The sequence below is a fragment of the Desmodus rotundus genome, chromosome 12, assembly GCF_022682495.2.
Source record: "Desmodus rotundus isolate HL8 chromosome 12, HLdesRot8A.1, whole genome shotgun sequence".
Taxonomy (NCBI): domain Eukaryota; kingdom Metazoa; phylum Chordata; class Mammalia; order Chiroptera; family Phyllostomidae; genus Desmodus; species Desmodus rotundus.
The window spans coordinates 17,856,429-17,874,399 of NC_071398.1; the positions used below are offsets into that span (position 1 = coordinate 17,856,429).

The 17,971-nt window shown below is 49.2% G+C and overlaps 1 protein-coding gene across 3 annotated transcripts in view; it reads left to right on the plus strand.

The window, feature by feature from the left end:
• The window catches only part of ZFHX3 (zinc finger homeobox 3), a 243,285-nt gene that overhangs the window by 180,609 nt on the left and 44,705 nt on the right, over window positions 1–17,971 (plus strand). For all 3 annotated transcript variants that reach the window (XM_053915613.2, XM_024556133.4, XM_045191882.3), the window contains one exon: window positions 17,611–17,718. In XM_053915613.2, coding sequence (XP_053771588.1) covers window positions 17,611–17,718 — 108 coding nt within the window. The remainder of the gene's footprint in view (window positions 1–17,610; window positions 17,719–17,971) is intronic.

Sequence of the window (17,971 nt, forward strand, 5' to 3'; positions counted from 1 at the left end):
GCTGGGCCCCAAACTGGAGTGCAGCTGTGCCCTGCTTGTCCCCGTACCTGCTGGGAGGAGAGCAGGACACGCTTTTCTCTTCCAACTCCTTTGGCTGCACAGCTTTCCCACGCGAGTCTCTCAGGGGCTGTTAGGGGCCATAATGGAATGACTGAGTTCCCGGGTCACTCCGGTCCCAGCTGGGCACGCTCTCCCCAGGGACAGCCCCACCACGGCTCACACGCACTGCCCTGCTCTCCTGGAGGGCGGGCCCTGGCCTCTTCTGGGAACCGTGGACGAGTGGTAAAGTCATTAACATCCCCCCCGGTCCCCTACCCTTGTATTTCATTAGGAAGAAAAATTTTGCTAGGAGAAAAAAGGAGAAACAGATGATTTGAAGCTGTGCCTTTTTCCTTCCCCCCCCCCCCCCCCCCGGTTTTGTGAAATGACATCAGTGGGTTGTTTGCCAAGCATAACCTGGCAGCCGGCAGCTCTGCCTGACTGCCTGAGATTTCTGGGGACCGTGCAGCTCGCCAGCTCCAGCCGTGGCAGCGTGCCAAGGTGACGTTCTATGACTAAGCAGAAACGAGGGAGAGGGAGAGAGGGAGGAGAAAGGTATGTGTGGTTGGGGAGCTGGGGAGAGAGTGGTCCCGGGTCTGGGTGTGGCACGGGGAAACACGTCCTGGGGCACTGATGGAGAGGGTTGGGGTCAGGGGAACGCACTGGCAGGCCCGGAGTGTCCCTGTGGCACCGGCTGTGGGGGAGGATGGGGGGTGGAGGGCGAGTTCCACAGCGACAGCCACAGATCCAGCCTGGGAGGTGGCTGCAGGGGTCTGGTTTAGGAGGGAGCCGAGTGAGCCAAAGTGAAGGTGACAGCCCTGAGGGCCTGGAACTATTGAGAAGGAGTCTTTTATCAGCATCAGGTCCCTGCTCCTCAGCCGAGTTTCCTTCGCATTGTTAGGTATTGACCCTCAGAGACCCCTTGTGGATTCCCTAATTGAAAATTAATACTAGATCAATGCCATGGGCAATTTGCATATTGATCATAAACAACTTTGAAGGCACCGAGTGTGCAGCAGATCAATAGGGCTCCTGAATAGGCTGCAGAGGGTGCACCTCCCAGTACAATGCACTCAGAGAAAGGTTAATGATTTGGGAAGTTCCTAACTGCTCAGTGCAGGGCCCGGCCCCCACGCCGCACCGCATCCGCAGGAGCAATTAGTGGGGCCTGAGCGGCCTCCCGCCCACTGTGCAGGGGAGGCCGAGGGTGCTGGTGTGAGGGAAGGGGCCGGCCATGAGGGTTTTCACAGTTGCCTTTTTTGGTGATGGATGAAGTCTTGGGGCAGTTTATTCTGGGAAGTGTACTGTAAAAGGCAGCAGCCAAGTTCTGGCTCCGACAATGGTTCTGGCCCCTTCCCCCAAACACGGTTCTCCTGAAGGATGGAGGGGAGGAAGTGGAGAGGGACAGAAGTCCGCCCCCCTGCTCACCCCCCGCAGGCCTCCCCTCGCTGTGGACACCCACAGTGATGTTCATGTGAGGCTGCTATGGGTTCGTACCATTTTCTGCCCTGTTTCCTTCACCTCCTGATTTTTGGCTTTTGCCTCCTCGCCCATCACCTACACTCCCTTGCTTCATACCTTCTCATTTCGGCTCTGCTTTTAGGCCCTGCCTTTCTGGGCTAGTCCTGGGTGCTCCCTTGGGTCCCCCACAAGCCTGGAAGGGGTTCTTCCAGGTGTCCCCTTACCTGCCCCTCTTCACTTCTTTGGTTTTCTTCAGGGATCCTCTCTTTCTCCCTTGGGGCCCAGGTCTTGTCCCCTGGCCGGAGATAAAGCGAATGGACCAGATGCCCTATAGGTGCTCCAGGTTCACCCGCTAACATTTAACAACAAAACCCAGAATGCTTGCGGGCTGTCTTGGAGCTCTCAGGACACTTTGGGTTGGCTGGTCCGAGGATCTGGGCCAAGTTCGGTGTGGAGAGATCCGTGATGCACCGAGACAGTGGAGGCTGGAGGTGCCAGTGCAAAGAGGTGTGTGTGTCACTAGGGGGCGACACCTTGTACAAAGTGGTGAGCAGAGCAGATTTCTTTCCACAAACGCCCGGTTAAGAAAAATAAAGCCCTCCACCTCCAAATTCATCTCCTACTGGGAAAAGTTAGCATTAAAATAGCAGCCCTGCCGAGGTCGTGTAGCCATATGTGGTTATTACGTTTGCAAAGTGCAGTGAAACTCACTTCTGTGGCCAGGCAGTGCGGTTTCAGAGAAGGGACATGCCACGGGCAGTAACACGTTTCTGGGTCGGAGCTGCAGCCCCTCAGAGCCCTGAGCCCTTCTCCCAGTCCTGGTGCCAGCTCTGGCCGTGATGGTCAGATGGGCACTTTTGGCTTATGGCTGTCAACAGTGTCCTCGTGTGGCCACATGACCTGTGGCAAAGGATGGTCAGTGTTCCTTTTCCCCTCTTTGCTTTTCTTCACCTCAGGGTCGTCTCCCCACCCCCCAGGAGAGGCGGAGGCCCAGGGAGATCTGATCTGTCTCCACATTTACGTATTACCTGTGCACCTATTTACAGAGGTACGGTAGCCTTCTACTGGAAAGCCCTACCAGGCAACGGAGTAAAGCTGTGCAGGTTGCTCCTCACACACTCCTCTCTCGGCTAAGGGGACAAGGAAGGACCCCAATCTCTCCCAGATTATGTTTGCCAAGTCGGTGGGGTGTCCACGGCCACGTGTGTCTAGAGGAAGGGGTACCGAAGAGGAGCGCCATGTTCTACTTGTCACTGGAGCCCCTTATATGTGGCACTGCCTCTGGCCTGACAGTGGCCTCGAAGGCCTACAGGAACTTGCTCCCTGAGAACTGTCTGTGCTCAACGTCCAGGCCCTTCCCTTCTCTCTCCACTCCCTCCTCCCCCAGCCCACCCTCCACCCAGCCTGGGCCTTGTACTTGTGGCTCCTGTGCCTGGGAGACCTCTGTGCTCACACCTCATCTTTCAGGCCTGATTCAGATGTCACTTTCCCGATCTTCCCACGTGAAATAACTTCTGGGTTCCTTTTGTCCCCTGTTCCTGCTTATTGTCCTCCCTCCTCCGTATCTGGCTTACATTATGTTCATTTGTTTCACTGCTTTTTGTCTGCCTTCCCTTCCCATTTTCCTTCCTATCCCCTTGTCCACAGCTGCATTGTCTGTGCCTAGAAGGTGCCACATGCCTACATGGGGGATGGGGGGATGGATGGATGGATGGATGAAGGATGGGGTACCCACTAAGAGCACTGGCCTGACAGAGAGCTCTCTGACCTTTGCCAGTAATTTAACATCTCCGAGACTCAGTGTCCTCATCTGTGAAATGGGAGTAATGATGGTATCTACTTCAGTTAAGTGACAGTTGCTTATGACCATTTTTATTATGTATTATCGTTATGAGATAGTAATGACTCAAGCAAATGGAGACTTTCTAGTTGCATGGTATTGGATGGTATTGTTTTCAAGGTCAGTGTCTTTGCATTGAAGGGTTACCCAGGCAGGAGAAAAGGAAAGCAGCCAGCGTCCTGTGCTGAGCAGGCCCGCTTTGCTAGTAGCCCTTCCCTCTTCTTTTTGCAATCGGGCATTTGTGATTAAGTCAGAGGCAGTGAGGCCCAGGCTGTAGGCCCCTGGGGCAGGTTGGGGTGACTGACATGGAGCATGGGTGGGGATGAAAGATGGGGGAAGGTTGGAAATACGTCAGCATGGTTCAGGCCCGGGTGTGGCTGCAGCCCTGCCAACCCAGCGGGCAGGTGCTGGGCGTCCCTGTGCATGGGATTGCTTCATTACGGAGCCTTTCATTGACTTGGCCGCACTGTGCTGATGAACTGAGACTGGGGACAAGAGCACATAATTGAGGGAAATAAATTCTCATCACAGGCCTGGCTGCAGCCCAGAGTAAGCGCCCACCTCCTCCTGACATGTGTGATGGGGTGAGGCTTGTGTGTAGGACAAGGGGGTGCATCTCCCCGTCTCTCCTTCCATTCCAGAACCTCACAGGCATTGGCTGCAGGCCCAGCAAGCAGCTCTCTCCCAACCTGCCTCTGTTTCCCCTGCTTAGAGCTGCTCTTCCCTCAGCGGTCCTCTTACATTTGCATGTGACCTTTTTTCCCCACTCTGAGGACTGGGAGCCTGCCGAGACCTCCCTTGTTCCCCTCACACCTGTCCTTTCTCTCATTCAGTCCATCTCCCTTTGTCTGCTGGTTTGTTCACCTGCAGTCCTGCCTGCGCTCTCCGCTTAGATCTCCGTGAAGACAGAGAAGGGCAAGTCCTGGTGCTGCCCTTCTTAATTGAAATTGCATTTCATTCATCTGGGAAATGAGGCAGGGGAGGGTGGGGCCAAGTTTTCCGAGCAGTCCACTGCAGCTGATTCCACACGAGGCCAGGCTCAAAGACCCCAACGCAGTGAATACGTGGCAAGATGTTAAGGAGAAAATTTAGGAACCAAAGTCATTTGCATAAAACTAAACTGAAAACCACACAAGCAGCCACATGGTTTAACCACCAAACACGCCCCCCTCAAAAATGTCCTATGCGATGCATTTTCTCAAAACAAGGAAATGAGTGGCTCAGGTCACCAGAGCATCTGAAGCTGGTCATTACTAATCAGTTGTTTATAGTAGAGATTTTTTTTTCTCCCTCCCCCAGTGTTTTCTGGGCCTTAGAAAACATTTCCTGGAATCCCAACTGAAGTCACCATGCACCGCAGGCTGGCTGGGCTGGGGAGGCAGGTTGCCTCAGTTACAAAGAAGCATGGGTGGTGTGAAGGCAGAGTAGAAAAGAAATGGAGAGCCCTCACTTGACACCCTCTGACCTCAGCCGGTGGAGCTGAATGCTGGAGAGCCAGGGCTGAAATTGCAGTCACTTTAGATTATTTGGAGCGGAGAGAGGCAGGGAAAAAAAGGGTCTGTTGACTACAGGAAGCTGAATTCTTCCTCTGCTGAAAAGCTTATTAGTGGAAGGGGAAAAAGCAATTACTTGCTTCTGCTAGTTCTCTGTGGCAAGGATTTCGGGGCTGCGAAAGCCCGTGGACCTCACCCTGGAACCAGAGTGTCTATGACAGGCACTGCCCCCAGCCATCTGGGAGCCGGATTTCTGGGGTTTCCCCTTCCGGAAAGAGCATGAGGGGTGTGTGTGAGTGTGAGGGAGTGAGAGTGAATGCGAGAGGGGGTGGGAGCGAGTGAGCTGTGGCCTGCCCCTGTCCTAGACGTGACGGCATCTGGGGGAGCGCTGTGTTGGCCCTGGGAGGGAGGTTAGCAGGGTGCGCTGTGTCTGGGTGCATGGATATCTGGGTTCTTAGGGACCCGTGTTTGGTTGGGGTTGGTTTTGGTTTTGGTGAGCGCGTTTTTGTCCCTGCTATGCTTCTTGTTTCAAAATATAAAGAAAAAGTGGATACTGCTTTGAATAGCCATGGTACACTGGGTTTTGCCTCATCGTTGCAGCTCTCGCTGAGGAAGATTCCAGAGGAGCCAGAGTCTGGGGAGCAGGGGGCCCGGCTTCGGACAGCCCAGTACTTGTCTCTGCCTGTCTGACTGTGTGTCAGTCACCATGACCCCTTGTTCCCTCCGTGGCCAGTGCCACTCACCCTCCTGTGGGTCACCTCACCGTGTGGTCTGCGAGCTGCTGCCCAGCTCCAGGCACTGGTCTCCTAGTCTGTGACACTGAGGTGCCAGTTGTCAGCTGCCCCCAGTCCCTCAAAACAGAAGCAGATCCCCCTGCTGGCCAGGTCTCTGCAAACTGTTGTTTCTCCTTCCTGAGTCTGTTTCACTCTCGTTTATGCTCTTATGCTTCAAGCTTAAATTTACATGTAAATTATATTTACATGTTTGTAAATATCCTTTTTATTTTTTCTAAAAGGCAGAGATTTCTGGGTTTGCCACCTTAGTCGTATCTGGCTAAATTTTACACAGCTGGATGCGCAATACATTGACCCATTCATCTTTCCTTGCTTGCGTCTCCATTCTCAAAAGGTTTCTCTTAAGGCTCAGTTTTCTGTCACTTTCATTCCCTTAGAACGTCTCCTGTTGTTTCCGACCTGTCACCAGAGTTTTTAGTGGGTGAGTCAGTTCACAGACTCTTTCAGACAGAAATTGATCTACTTTTTTTTTAATCTGGTTTTTTTCTGCCATAATATATATTTAATTTTAAGATGCACTCTTACCTAGGTGCTTTTTGTTTCAAAGTTTCTCATTGGTTACTGTCTAAATCCTTCCCCTTCTCCTCCTCCTCTTCACCTTTGAAGGTGCTGCTTGGCACGTGAGGAATCATTCATTTTTTTCTCCGTAATCACAGGGGAGGGCTCGTCTTCCTGGCTGCATTGCTTTCTGGCTCCCTCTCACTCAGACCTTTGGCTCGTTTTACCCCCTTCCTCACTGCAAATCTTGGCTTTAAAAAGTGCAGCAAAATGTTTTACTTGTTGCAGGTTTCCTTTCCTTATTCTCTCTCTGCTTGGGGTCCCTATTCACTTAAGAGACAGTTGTCCACTTTTGGAAGTCCGGAGAGGATTCTGACTTAAAGATTTCCCTGTCCGGGGTTTCTAGTACTTTCTTCAGTTGCAACATGCACACAGAAGGATTTTAACACCCAGAGTTATTTTCGTAATGTAACCGTGTGCTACAGATTTCTGTGGATCCCTCATTCCTACCGTCCTAAGTACTAGTTCCTTGTCACTGACTGCACTTGCTCTTCGGATCCCCGATGGCGTTCTCTTACGGTGGCAACAGTTCCTTTCTCCTTGGTTTACACATTAGTTCTCTTCAAATGTTCCCACCATTACAGAGTGTGGGTATGAGTCTAGAATTTAAGTTATTTTATTGAGTTTTTTGCCTTGATGATCACATGACTGTGTGTTTTTGTACCTTGAGATGTGTCGTAGTGGAAATTCGGGGGGGTGTGATAGGGCATATTGCTTTTTAAGGGGTACCAGCCTGTTTTGGGGTCTGAGAAACACCTTACAGGGGGGAAAGCTACAGACGCACGCAGTCCTGAAGCTGAGTCTGAAATACAGGTAGTGTCTCTGGGAGTTTTGAGCAGGGGCTTCTGTAGCTAAAATCACTGTGAAGGAGCAGGTCGTGGTGGTGGCGGCGGTGGCGGCATTTTGTTAAACCCCAGAAAAAGAACATTTCACTGGGCAGGATCCAACTTTTAAAAGTACTGATGCTTTGTATTCAAACACTGGCATAACTTTGGAAGTTTCTAAAAAGGGGGAAGAAGATCCAAGAATTTTCTTTCTCCCTTTGGGCGCAGAGCAGCTGCGCAAGGTGCCTGCTAAAAATGACAGCAGTTCAGCAGTCCCATCTGCTTCGCCTCCCATTCACGCAGGAAAGCTCTTCAACATAAACCTTTGGATTTTCCACGCACCTCAGCTTCCTGCCTCACTTTCTTTGCAGTTTCCCAGGAAATGTCAGCTAAAACATCTTACTTCTGCTGCTTGGTTGTTTCAGACTGAAGTGCATCTGGGGACCCGAGGGTTTTGGAGAATGGCCCAGTTTTTGACTTTGCACAAATAGGTACACCCTTAAATGTCTCAGGTGTGACCATAAGTTTTCCAGCAAAGGTAGGCTCCTCACCAGGCCGTCTGCATGGTCGGCACCTGAAGGCTTCCCAGTGTGCTGGGAGGTGTAAGGCTGTGTCCTGGGCCACCTCCAGAGCAGACTGCATTTCCAGCCTTGCATTCTGGAGCGTGCAGTGCTGTTCCGTACTCAATGACTATTTGCACGCTTGGGTCTGGCCAACCGAGAGCAGTTTAGACAGTACTTTTCTGGGTGCGTGTTGCCTGAAGTTGGCCTGATGTCTGTTTCCCAGATTTGGTTTGGAAAGCGTAAGGCTTTGTTTGTGCTTTGTTTTTTATGAATCAGCTTGTTGTGCCAGCTGTGCATGTAAGTGGCTTACGGTCATGCAAAGCGCAGCTCATCGACAGTCAGTCAGCGCCTCACTCCGCTGTCCGCTGGTGGGAGGAGACTGACTAACATTCTGCATTCGTTCTGTGCTGCAAGGGGTCAAGCTATTTTCTTAACCCTTCCGACACTGTGGGCATGAGAGTGAGGCAACAAACAGGCTCCCTCGCTGGGGTGGCCACGTGACTCAGACCCCTGGAGTCCTGGTTTTATTTTTCTCTGTTGTGTGCTATTTGTTTTGATGTCTAGAAACAAAATGTTCAGCTTTTTTTCTCTCAGTTTGCTTTTTGGCATATCTGTGCTCCAAATATTCCGTCATTCCCTTTGACGTTGTCAAATGGTGTCACGTTGGTTGGGTTTGCTCAGCACTCTCCACCTTCCCTTCCCTTGCTATCATTCCCGTATAGGTTGCCTCCATCACCCCTGACGTTCCCGGTACAAGAACCAGCCCACAAGGTTTCACTTATACCCATTAGGTTCTAATCACCATAATCTAATATCATTTCTGCTACATCCTGCTCATTTCCCACACACCTTCATTTGTGTACAGATGCTTAAGTACACTTACAGGCCTGCCTTCGCTTTTTTTATCCATATGTTTCCAACATTTTCCAATTAAAAATAAATAAATTAGGAAGCATATCATAGATTTTTTTTTTTTGCATTAAGCCTAAGATTTCTCCCTGAAAAGCCAAGTCAGTTTTGACTCAGAAGGTGATACCAGTCTTCTTTAATGGAAACTGTTCATTTTTTTTCTTACAGACTTTCTGTCACTCCTGGGTGTTTATCTGTCTTGCCTTCTCCCCTCTGACTGTGGAAGCCTGGCAGTGTTTATTCCAAGCAGGGTGTTACTGAAAGGCAGATGTTTGTAGGGACTGCCTGGGCCTCACACCTGGAATGTTAAAAAGCTTCCAGGCAGATCTGTTCGATTGAAAAATGCCCTTTCCCTAGCGGGCGGGGGGCTGAGGAGGGAAATGGATCCCCATCAGAGGGGCTTCCCTTCTCCACCACCCACCTGGTCGTGAACCCTCAATTCTGAGTGCACATCCAGACTCTTCAGAGGATGCTTCCGGCTCCACAGAATGGTTTATTCTGATGAGTGAGCTTGTGAGGGCCTCCACCGAGGCCCTCCTCCTTCTACTAGCCTCGGCATGTCCACCTTTGCCTACCAGATATTCTGTGGTTAAGACACTACCATTTACTCTGTCCCCTCCTCTCCTGCCCCTTCCCAGTAGCATACTGAGTGACAATCATCATTTTCCTCCACTACTTTGTTTTTTAACAGGGAGGGGGGCTGAAGGGGGAAACCACCCTTCTTGGTTTCAAGGACCTTCTATTTTACACGCCTCTTCTTTCCAGAACATTCCAGTTTGGTGTGAGGTTAAACTGTGCAAAACACTGTTTGAAAGAAAGGAGGAAAAGAGAAAGGAACTTGTCAAAATGCGTTTGTTAGATCACATTTTAAATGAAGTACAATTGAAGGTAGTTTTTGTCCAAAGCAAGGAAAAGCCCCTGCAAATCCGCTGAGCTCCCCGAGAGCGCGCCTCCTTTGTCGTCGCCCTGACATTGAAGTGTAATTTTTCATGGTTATTTGGACTGGAAAATGGGGGGGAAGGGGAGAGATGGGCCTGCGATTATTTCCCATAAATGACAACACAATCACATCACGCTCCGCTACAAACATGCTCGGGGAATTTGCCTTTTTTACATTTTATGTGTGAAAGTAACAGCAACAATCACAGCTCTATGGAAATGCAAGGGGACTAATCCCTGCTGAATTCAGTGTACCTCGGAGTTCTGGGACGTTGCCGGGATTTCTTGTTCAGAGTGGATTCCGAAACCATTTCGGGGTCGGGTTTGTATTTTACAAACTGGAACTCACATCTTTCAGTTATTGAAAAAAAAATCTTCCCGTGAATAGCCACCAGGCGAGTCAGTGACATATTTAGTTCCCTTGTGCTTTGTCACCTCACGTTTGCTTTTATCCTTTCTGCATTTCTGCAGGGGGCAACCCAGGTGCTTTTGCTAAGAACACAGATAAATGGAACTTGTTGCAATACTGGCTCGAGGCATTTCCTCCCTTTTTTCCCCTCCCTTGACCCCCACCCACCCCCTTAATTCTAGCTCCGTTTTGACAAACTGTTCAAATGACCAAATGGCCTTGCCCGGGAGAGGAAAAATGGCAGGACCCGTCCCTCACCACACAACGGCAGCATTTTTCACTTTGTGCTCTGGCGTCTGTGCCGTTCGCCCAGCAGCACAGCTCAAAGAGGGGACTTCTCTCCCAGAGGCCTCCACAAGCTGCCTGGCCACTTTGGACCCATCAAATGCTCTCTCCTGTCATTGCTCAAGTTAGAGGTGAAGTTAAGCCAAGAGCAAATGGAGAGGCTCCCCCAGGAGTATGTTTTTGTCCAGGCAACCTGGCTTTACCCAGCAGGGGCAGAGCGCGCCGGCTGCAGCCCTCTCAGCCTTCCCAGGCTCCCTCTTGCTGCACAGTCCCCATTTTTCTTGTTTCTATAAACAGTGGCAAGATCTTCAAATATACAAAAGCATAAATGGTCTCTATTCTCCAATTAGTCATTTTAATAATACCCGGAGTTGCCTTCAGAGTGTTGATTCCTTGAGCCCAGTGCCAGAGCCAGGGTCGGTGGGGTGGGGGACGGAAAATAGGGTGGGGGTGGGGCAGCCAGGAGGCCAAATTCCTTCAATGTCTGTTTTGCCTGGAGAGCCTTGCCCGGCAGCCCCCGTGGGAAGCTGGCAACCTTCCACCGCCTTTCAGGCCCTGTCCAGAAACTCCAGGCGCCGCTGCCCCAGGTGTATTTGGTAAATGAACACCTAGTAGTAGAAGGAATTCATGGTAGTAAAATGATCACTTAAAGGATCCAGGTGAAAAGAACTCGTCATTGGAGGAAGGGAGTGTCTGATCTCTTATGCGTCCTCCACTTCCTGTCCTGCTTACCCACCCCCCTTACCTCTGGGAGGACTGACATCCATTTTAATAAACGTCATCTTCGAGAAGGCAGTTTTGTTTAAAACAACTGTTGAGTGGCTTGGCCACTTTTTTTTTTTTTTTCAAAGAGCGCTGGGGTGGGAAAATTCCCTACAGAGCACCCAGCGGACCCCTGACTGGTCACACTGGCTGGTAGGGGAGGGTCCTTTGCATGATGGCCCCAGCTGGCAGAGCACTTAGATGGGTGAAAAAATGCAAAATGCCAAAGTGGAAGGGGAGACCTACCTCTGCCTTTCCTGTAGTCTGTCCCTTAGACCCAGGGCCAGGGGTCTCAGTGGAGCGAGGGATTTGAGAGAGGCCTGGGCAAGTGGGAATGCAGGCCTCTTCCCATCTTCCACTTAAGAAGTAGGGAGAGCCTACTTCTTACCGAATGCCTTGGGCTCTGCTACTGCACCAGGCTTCCGATGTCCCCACTGGGGAGGAGGTGGCATCTTATCCTGAGAAGGTGAAAAAAGATTACATTTCTGATGAATAAATGAGGGCTCCAGACTTGGAGCCCCTGCCTGTTCCACCGCCACCCTTCCCTCACCCCCACCCTCATCCTTTGCCCTGTTACGGTTTCCTGCCTAGACTATGATAGTTGTATCTGAGCATGTCTGCTACCGGCATGGATTTGGATCCCGGCTCTTCGTCTTGTGATGTGGCATTGCCCTCAATTACTCTCTCACGTAATAAGATGTAGAAAACAGAATGGACAGAGTTTGCCAGCAATTAAAAATAATAGTGAGATGATTACCTACAGAGAACTTCCAGATGGGTTTGTAAGTCCTTCATACCACGTGCCTGCTTGAGAACACGCAGTCACCTTTACCAGCAGGCTAAGTGTCAGGTGTGTTAGGAGAACAATTTGCATTTGAGGTAAGCGGGACCACCTTGATTTAAGGGAAAATTTCTGAGGCTGGGTGTTGCCCACCTGGAAAACCTCATCGTGTCTGAAGCTGCCTCTCAGGCAGTTTCCAGCCACACTGTCAGGACTGAAAAGACCCCGTGGAATAAAACCATGGCGTAAACACTTGAGGAAGTGTGCAGAGTACATATTGCACCCAGAATCTGGGTGTCCCTGTGCCCAGGGCACATGGAGGCAGAATGGCATGGTGGCCCAGCCCTGTGGGGACAGCCACAAGCATCGCCACCATTCGCCTCTTCCTCCCTGGCTTGGAGAGCGAAGACAAGACTAGGGGTGGGGAACTGGGAGCAACAGGGTTGTCTGTGCGTCAGCATTGCAGGTCACGTCCTGTTACAAGTTTCTATTGTCGCAGAATTTTAATGCACGGGACCTCACTCGAAATAAGTGGTCTGGACCTCAGCAGCCATCTTTTATGTTGTGGGTTTGATTTGACCTGTATTTACAAAATGCAGCATGTATATTCTGTAGAATGCGTACAGCCATTAGCGGCTTCCTGAGGATGACAAAAGGACATTGAAGAGGATGGGGCACGCTGCAGTTTTCGCCCCCGCTTTCCATTTGTGCCAGCCTGCGCTGCAAGAAGACAGTTGATCGGCCACAGTGTCGTCGTTCTGTGAGTCCAGAGCCACAGAGTCCAGCAGCTGCACAGGTGTTACAGGCACGAGAGGGCAAGACCCAGTCGTGGCGCCCGTCCTGCTACCCACCACAGAGACCCCCACAAAGTGGCCGCTACCCTCTGTGTTACTCCTGCTGGTCAGATCCGGCCAGTCTTTCCCGCCTGCTCCGCCGGCTGTCCTTGGTTAATTAGGTTGAAAATGGAGAAAGGAAAAGCTTTAACCCTATCTTCAAAGTAAGCAGATTGGTTATTTTGTTTTTCAAAGAAGAGGTCCTATATACAATTAAAACTTGTTTCTGGTAAACCTCATTCCAGGAAAGATGAGCTTTTAACAAAAGGCTTTTGACAGCTGCAGGCTATTTCATTTTTTTTAATGCGGAATGAAAAATCAATACATTTTTCTGGGTTATACATATTCAGAACAGGCCTGATATTTCCATTATAATGGAAAGTGGGTGTCTGTGCACATCTCGCCTGTCAGAGCTGCGCCGCCGCGCTTTCCGAGCCACTGCTAAATATTTCAAACCTGATTTGATTGTGGTTCATGACAGCTAATGTTTCTCAGCTCTTGAGCCTGCCGACAGGCAGACGCACTTTATTTCAACCCCGCCCTCAAACATTGTTCCCCCCAAAGAAAAAGGAAAGAACAATTTCATTCTTCAGGGATCCAGATTGGTATATTATTTAAGTAACACGATTGCCTGAGAGCTTTGGGTACAGACACCCTGATAGAAGAATTTCCAAATTTCTTTCACATCGAGGCATTAAGGGGGCTTTGTCAGGTTTGGGGGAAGGTTTGAATTAATCTACATTATCCTGTTAAGAGTTAGGAACAGAGGGACTAATCATTGATTAGTCATTGATTGACTCCCCTTCCTTCAACTCTGTAAGCAATTTGTAAATACACCCAGAGGACATGGCACTCGGCCCTGGTTATCTGACGAACGGTATCATTTTTTAGCAACTGGCAAGTTTTCTTAGGTAACACATTCAGGGAGTCTGCGCGGTGGTGGGAGTGCCAACTTACCGATGATGCCACCTCTATTTTTGTCTCCTCCTGGTGCTCCTTCCACAAATCAATTTCCAGGTTGCTCAAGAAATTGTTGCAACTCTCCATGGGGTCGCCCGTTGGCACACCCATCCGCTTCGGGAGCAGACTTCACCGCAGATCCAGAAATCTTGCAGTCGCCTTCCCCGACACGCATGAGGTTGTGAACAGAACAGTTTGCATTTGTGATGAGCGAAACCACCTTGAGTGAAGGGATATTTTCTGGACCTGTGGTATCATCACCCCAAAAACTTTAGCTGCCCTAGCAACCCTTCCCTTTTAGAATGTATTTACCTGCTGAAATCCTTACACTGAGGGCATCTGATACACTGAGGGTGTCTCCTGCCCTTAACCAAGAGACGTGAGTGACGTGAGCAGGCTGGGTTTGGCACGAGCACTGTCTGGGAGAAGCGGTTGTGAAAAGGAGGTGGTTGTGGAAACATTTATTTTTTTAAAGGCCTTCAGCCAGTTTTACATGTAAGTTAAAGGCAGAAAGAAGGGACACTGGAAGACCTCACAGTAATTCAAGATTTGTTTCTATTTGCCCAGCCCCTCAACATAAAAGTACATCCAAACAGGAGGGGTGCCCTAGTTTGAGGGCTCCTGCAGGGTGTATCCATCGAAGTAGGCCTCTGGGGCGGAGGAGGGGGGGGCGTAAAGGAATCTCCTCTGTAGTCTTTGAAACAACAGACCTTCTGTCTGGAATACACCGGGCCTGCTACCTCCTGCCAAGCACAGAAGCACAGGCAGGACAGAGGAAGCAGAGATGACCTTCTCACCCAGGTCCTGGCTGGGCCCTTGAGAAAGTATTCCGGGTGCATTCTGGATGTGTTCGGAAATATCATCAAACTCTTTAGGGAGAAGACGGTTTTGACTTGTCTATTTCGGCATAAAAATGACATGGTGACTATTGTATGTCTTGGTGAAGGAAAGCAACTGTCTTCTGAGGGAATGACAGGATTTTCCAGATGAAACCAGATTGTCGGTCCATCATGTCTTCACTTGTTCCCACCATCTGTCAGAAGCTGATATTATAGGAAAAAAATTGACTTCTGTCATGACCCTGGCCAGTTGCCACTGACTTCATGGGGGGAGAATGCAGTCTGTGATCTATGGGGGAAAACCTCCTTCGTTTCTGTGTCTTAGCAGCACATGGGTATCAAATATGCATTCCTGAAAGGAACGAGGGCTGGGTGGCCAGCCCCAGGAGCTGAGCGCGGCCGCAGTCTCTGTGTCAGAGCCGGGTGGCATCGCATTCCCAGTTCCCACGTGTCTCCAGTGCAGGGAGACCAGGCCCCTTGCGTGGGTGCCCGAGGCCTGGGTCTTAGTGAATGGGGTTGTTTTAGGCTTTGGGGACCAATAAAACATACACTGTTTGCAAAGCATTGTGGGCCCAAGCTGTCCAGATGAATTCATAGTTTGTATCTCTGTTTTTTAATCATTTCTCTCCCTTTATTGGTATTCAGAGCTCACAGTTTTCTGGTTACTGACAGCCTGGGCTTTCATCCATTTTAAAAAGCTATTTTTCTTCTTGCTGTTGATGATGATGGTATAAAGACAGATGGTGTAACTTCTTATGAATGTCCTATTTTATTTCCCCAGGACCAGACAGTTCACTTGAAGATGTATATTACTTCCACATGCTCAGGTTAGGCAGCCCAGACAGTGTGCCTCCTGCAGCTAGCTGCCCTTCTAGGCCTGGCCATGCAGAGGGCGACACCTGTAGGTCACACGTGGAACTTCAGGCAAGAGCCTGCTTGGCTGAATGAGACTTGACTTTTAGCTGGGGTTAAGGACTGGGCTCCCTTGTAAAGGAAGCTGGATGATCCAGGAGTTTCTTAATCATATATTCTTCTACCAAGCATGTAACAGTCTCTTAGTTGAGTGAGTCACAAATGTTAATATTAAATTTAGGAACGCAAAAAGACTTGATTCTAAAATTGAAAAGGAGGGGGGAAAAAAGAAAAGTAAGTTCCTAGATTAAACTCTGTTGTCTGTTCTCTCATTGAAACTCAGCTGCCTCCCCTTTTCTGCGTATAGTAGGGCAGGAGGAAAGAAGACAAGTAGGCTCACAGAATGAGGGCTCCAGGAATATTCACAAAGCCCCGTGTGGCTTGCTGACTCACTGCACCAGTGATGTGCTTATTCTCCAGGGTCTCTGTCTCCTGAATCGATATGGTCATTCTGCCGCTGACCCCAGTTCTTTGGGCCTTTCCAAACAAGAGTTCTTCCCTCTGCTCAGTGGCTGTGAGCCACATACTGTGCAGGAGGGGCACTGGCCTTGGAGAGGCCCCCCTGTGGGCAGGTTCCCTCTCTCCTCTGCAAAGCAGCGCCTTCAGACACTGCTCTGTGTTTTGTTGGTGTCAGCCTCTCTCCATCTCTGTCTCCGTGACTCGTGAGTGTGTGTGTACTGGAGAGGAGAGGCCATCAAGTCATCTCTTTGCAAATCAAATTTGATTAATGTATCAGTACCACAGATATTTTGTATACAGCAAGTATTGGGGCAAATGAGTATATTTTAAAGACCCATGTACTTTGGGTAGACCTAATGTAATACTATCGATTGAATGCTGGTTCAAAGATGGATTTTATAATTATAGTGTTGAGCAATTTTATCAAATGCCTAAAAATATGCATTGAACATCATGCCTGAAGATAATTAAGGTGGTAAATATATCATACTGTGTAACTTGCTTGTTATTGCTATATGTATATATTTTTCTCTACTAAATGAAATATAGTGTTACTCTGGCTCTGTATATCTGATTAACTTCAAAACATGGTTGCCTTATTTTTCTCTGTTTGAACTAAGAGCGGGTGGGGGAGATGATGTTAACTTTACCATACAGTGAGGCAAAAAGGAGGTGTTGAAATTATGTGCAGAGTCCCCTTAGTTGGAGGTGGAAACAGGCAGTATCTTACTTTGCTTGAGTTGCCCATGACCACCTCATAAATCCCCTACTGGTGATAATGAAGAAAGAATGTTCCCTGGCCCCTAGTTCAGTTTTTAGTCCTTTGACTTCCATTGTCTTTTCAAGAAGAATTAGGAAAATCTAACTCTAAATAGATATTTTTTTTTTCTTCAAGTGTTTTTATAACCCCTCTAAAGTCAGGGTACTCTGAACTCCTTTTACTTCTGTTGTGAGATAAAATTTAGAAGCTTTTTTTCCTGGAGGGTTGGAGGGTATCACACCTTAAAATGTTGAAAAGTAGAGTTGCAGTTGGAGGGATCCAGGGAGGTACTAGAAAGAACCCCAAATCCACAGTCCTAGATTGGGCCCTAACATCTGGGTTATCCTCTTCTTCTTCACTTGGGCAAGTGGCATTTTATTTCATGGTTGGAAATGACCGTTCTTCTACCTTCACTAAAGCATTATGTGTTGGGCTGGAGAAAATTTTCTTGGTTAGTTTTAAACCAGTGGTGGGTAAAGAATGGAGTGAGTTCAAAAGAAAAGTGTATGATTTTACTACAGTTTCTTCTGCTTCTCACCACTGATAGCTTGGTAGCCCACAGATGACATTTTCTAGAACAACTCACATTGACGAAATTGTATCACTAATATTTTATGACTCTTCAGAGTATTAAAAAAATGACTTAAAAAAAAAACCAACCAAAGCTAGAAAACCCCTCCTGCCACGGTCTGGCACACCCACAGGCACCTTGAGGCCTGTGGGGGGTCCGTGACTGAGTCTGGTCTAGTTCAATGCCAGGACGCACTGGGTTGGAGCTAGGCAAGAAGCTCCTTTTTTGCACTTCAAGTGTGAAATTTTGCTTTTTCAAGTGTGAAAGACTTGCATGCAACTTCAGGAATTTGGATGGAGTTATTTCTTCAGCAGGATTGGCTTTTCAATAAGAAAAGCTCAAATGAGGCATTCAGAATCCATCTGGAATATACCTAATGTCCACACGTCTAGAGCGAGTCAGTCTCGTTCCAACGGGTGGGCGGGGGGACAGTCCCCCACTGCTTATACCCAGACCTCGGTGTGGCCGTAGCGCAGGCAGCCTTGCAGGGGCCACTGGGAAGAGAGGAGGAACAGTCACTGGTGTCTGTTCTGTGGTTGATAATTCTTTGGAGTAGGAGCCCAGAGTTTTGCATCTTCTGTCTACTCTTAATCGTTGGTATTTTGTTTTTCTATTTCAGAGGAAGCCATTGAAGATGTTGAAGGGCCCAGTGAAGCAGCTGCTGACCCAGAGGAGCTGGCTAAAGACCAAGAGGGTGGAGGCGAGAAGGACCAGGGCAAGTGGACAGGTAGTGTGTGTGGCTGCCCGTGAGCCCCTGATGTTCCTTCCCTGGGAGGGTGAGGCTGACAGGCCAGGGAGCAGACACCCCCGTAAATCTGCTGGGAAAACTGTTGGCTCTGTGCATGTTGGAGAAGTTTGTTTTTGCTTTTTTGAGTGGTCACCTTCATTCTCCTTCTATTCTGTTAAAGAATTAAAAAAAAAAAATTGTTTTTAATCGCCCCCAAACCACCTTGTTTACTGAGCATCCAGGTGTCAGGCTC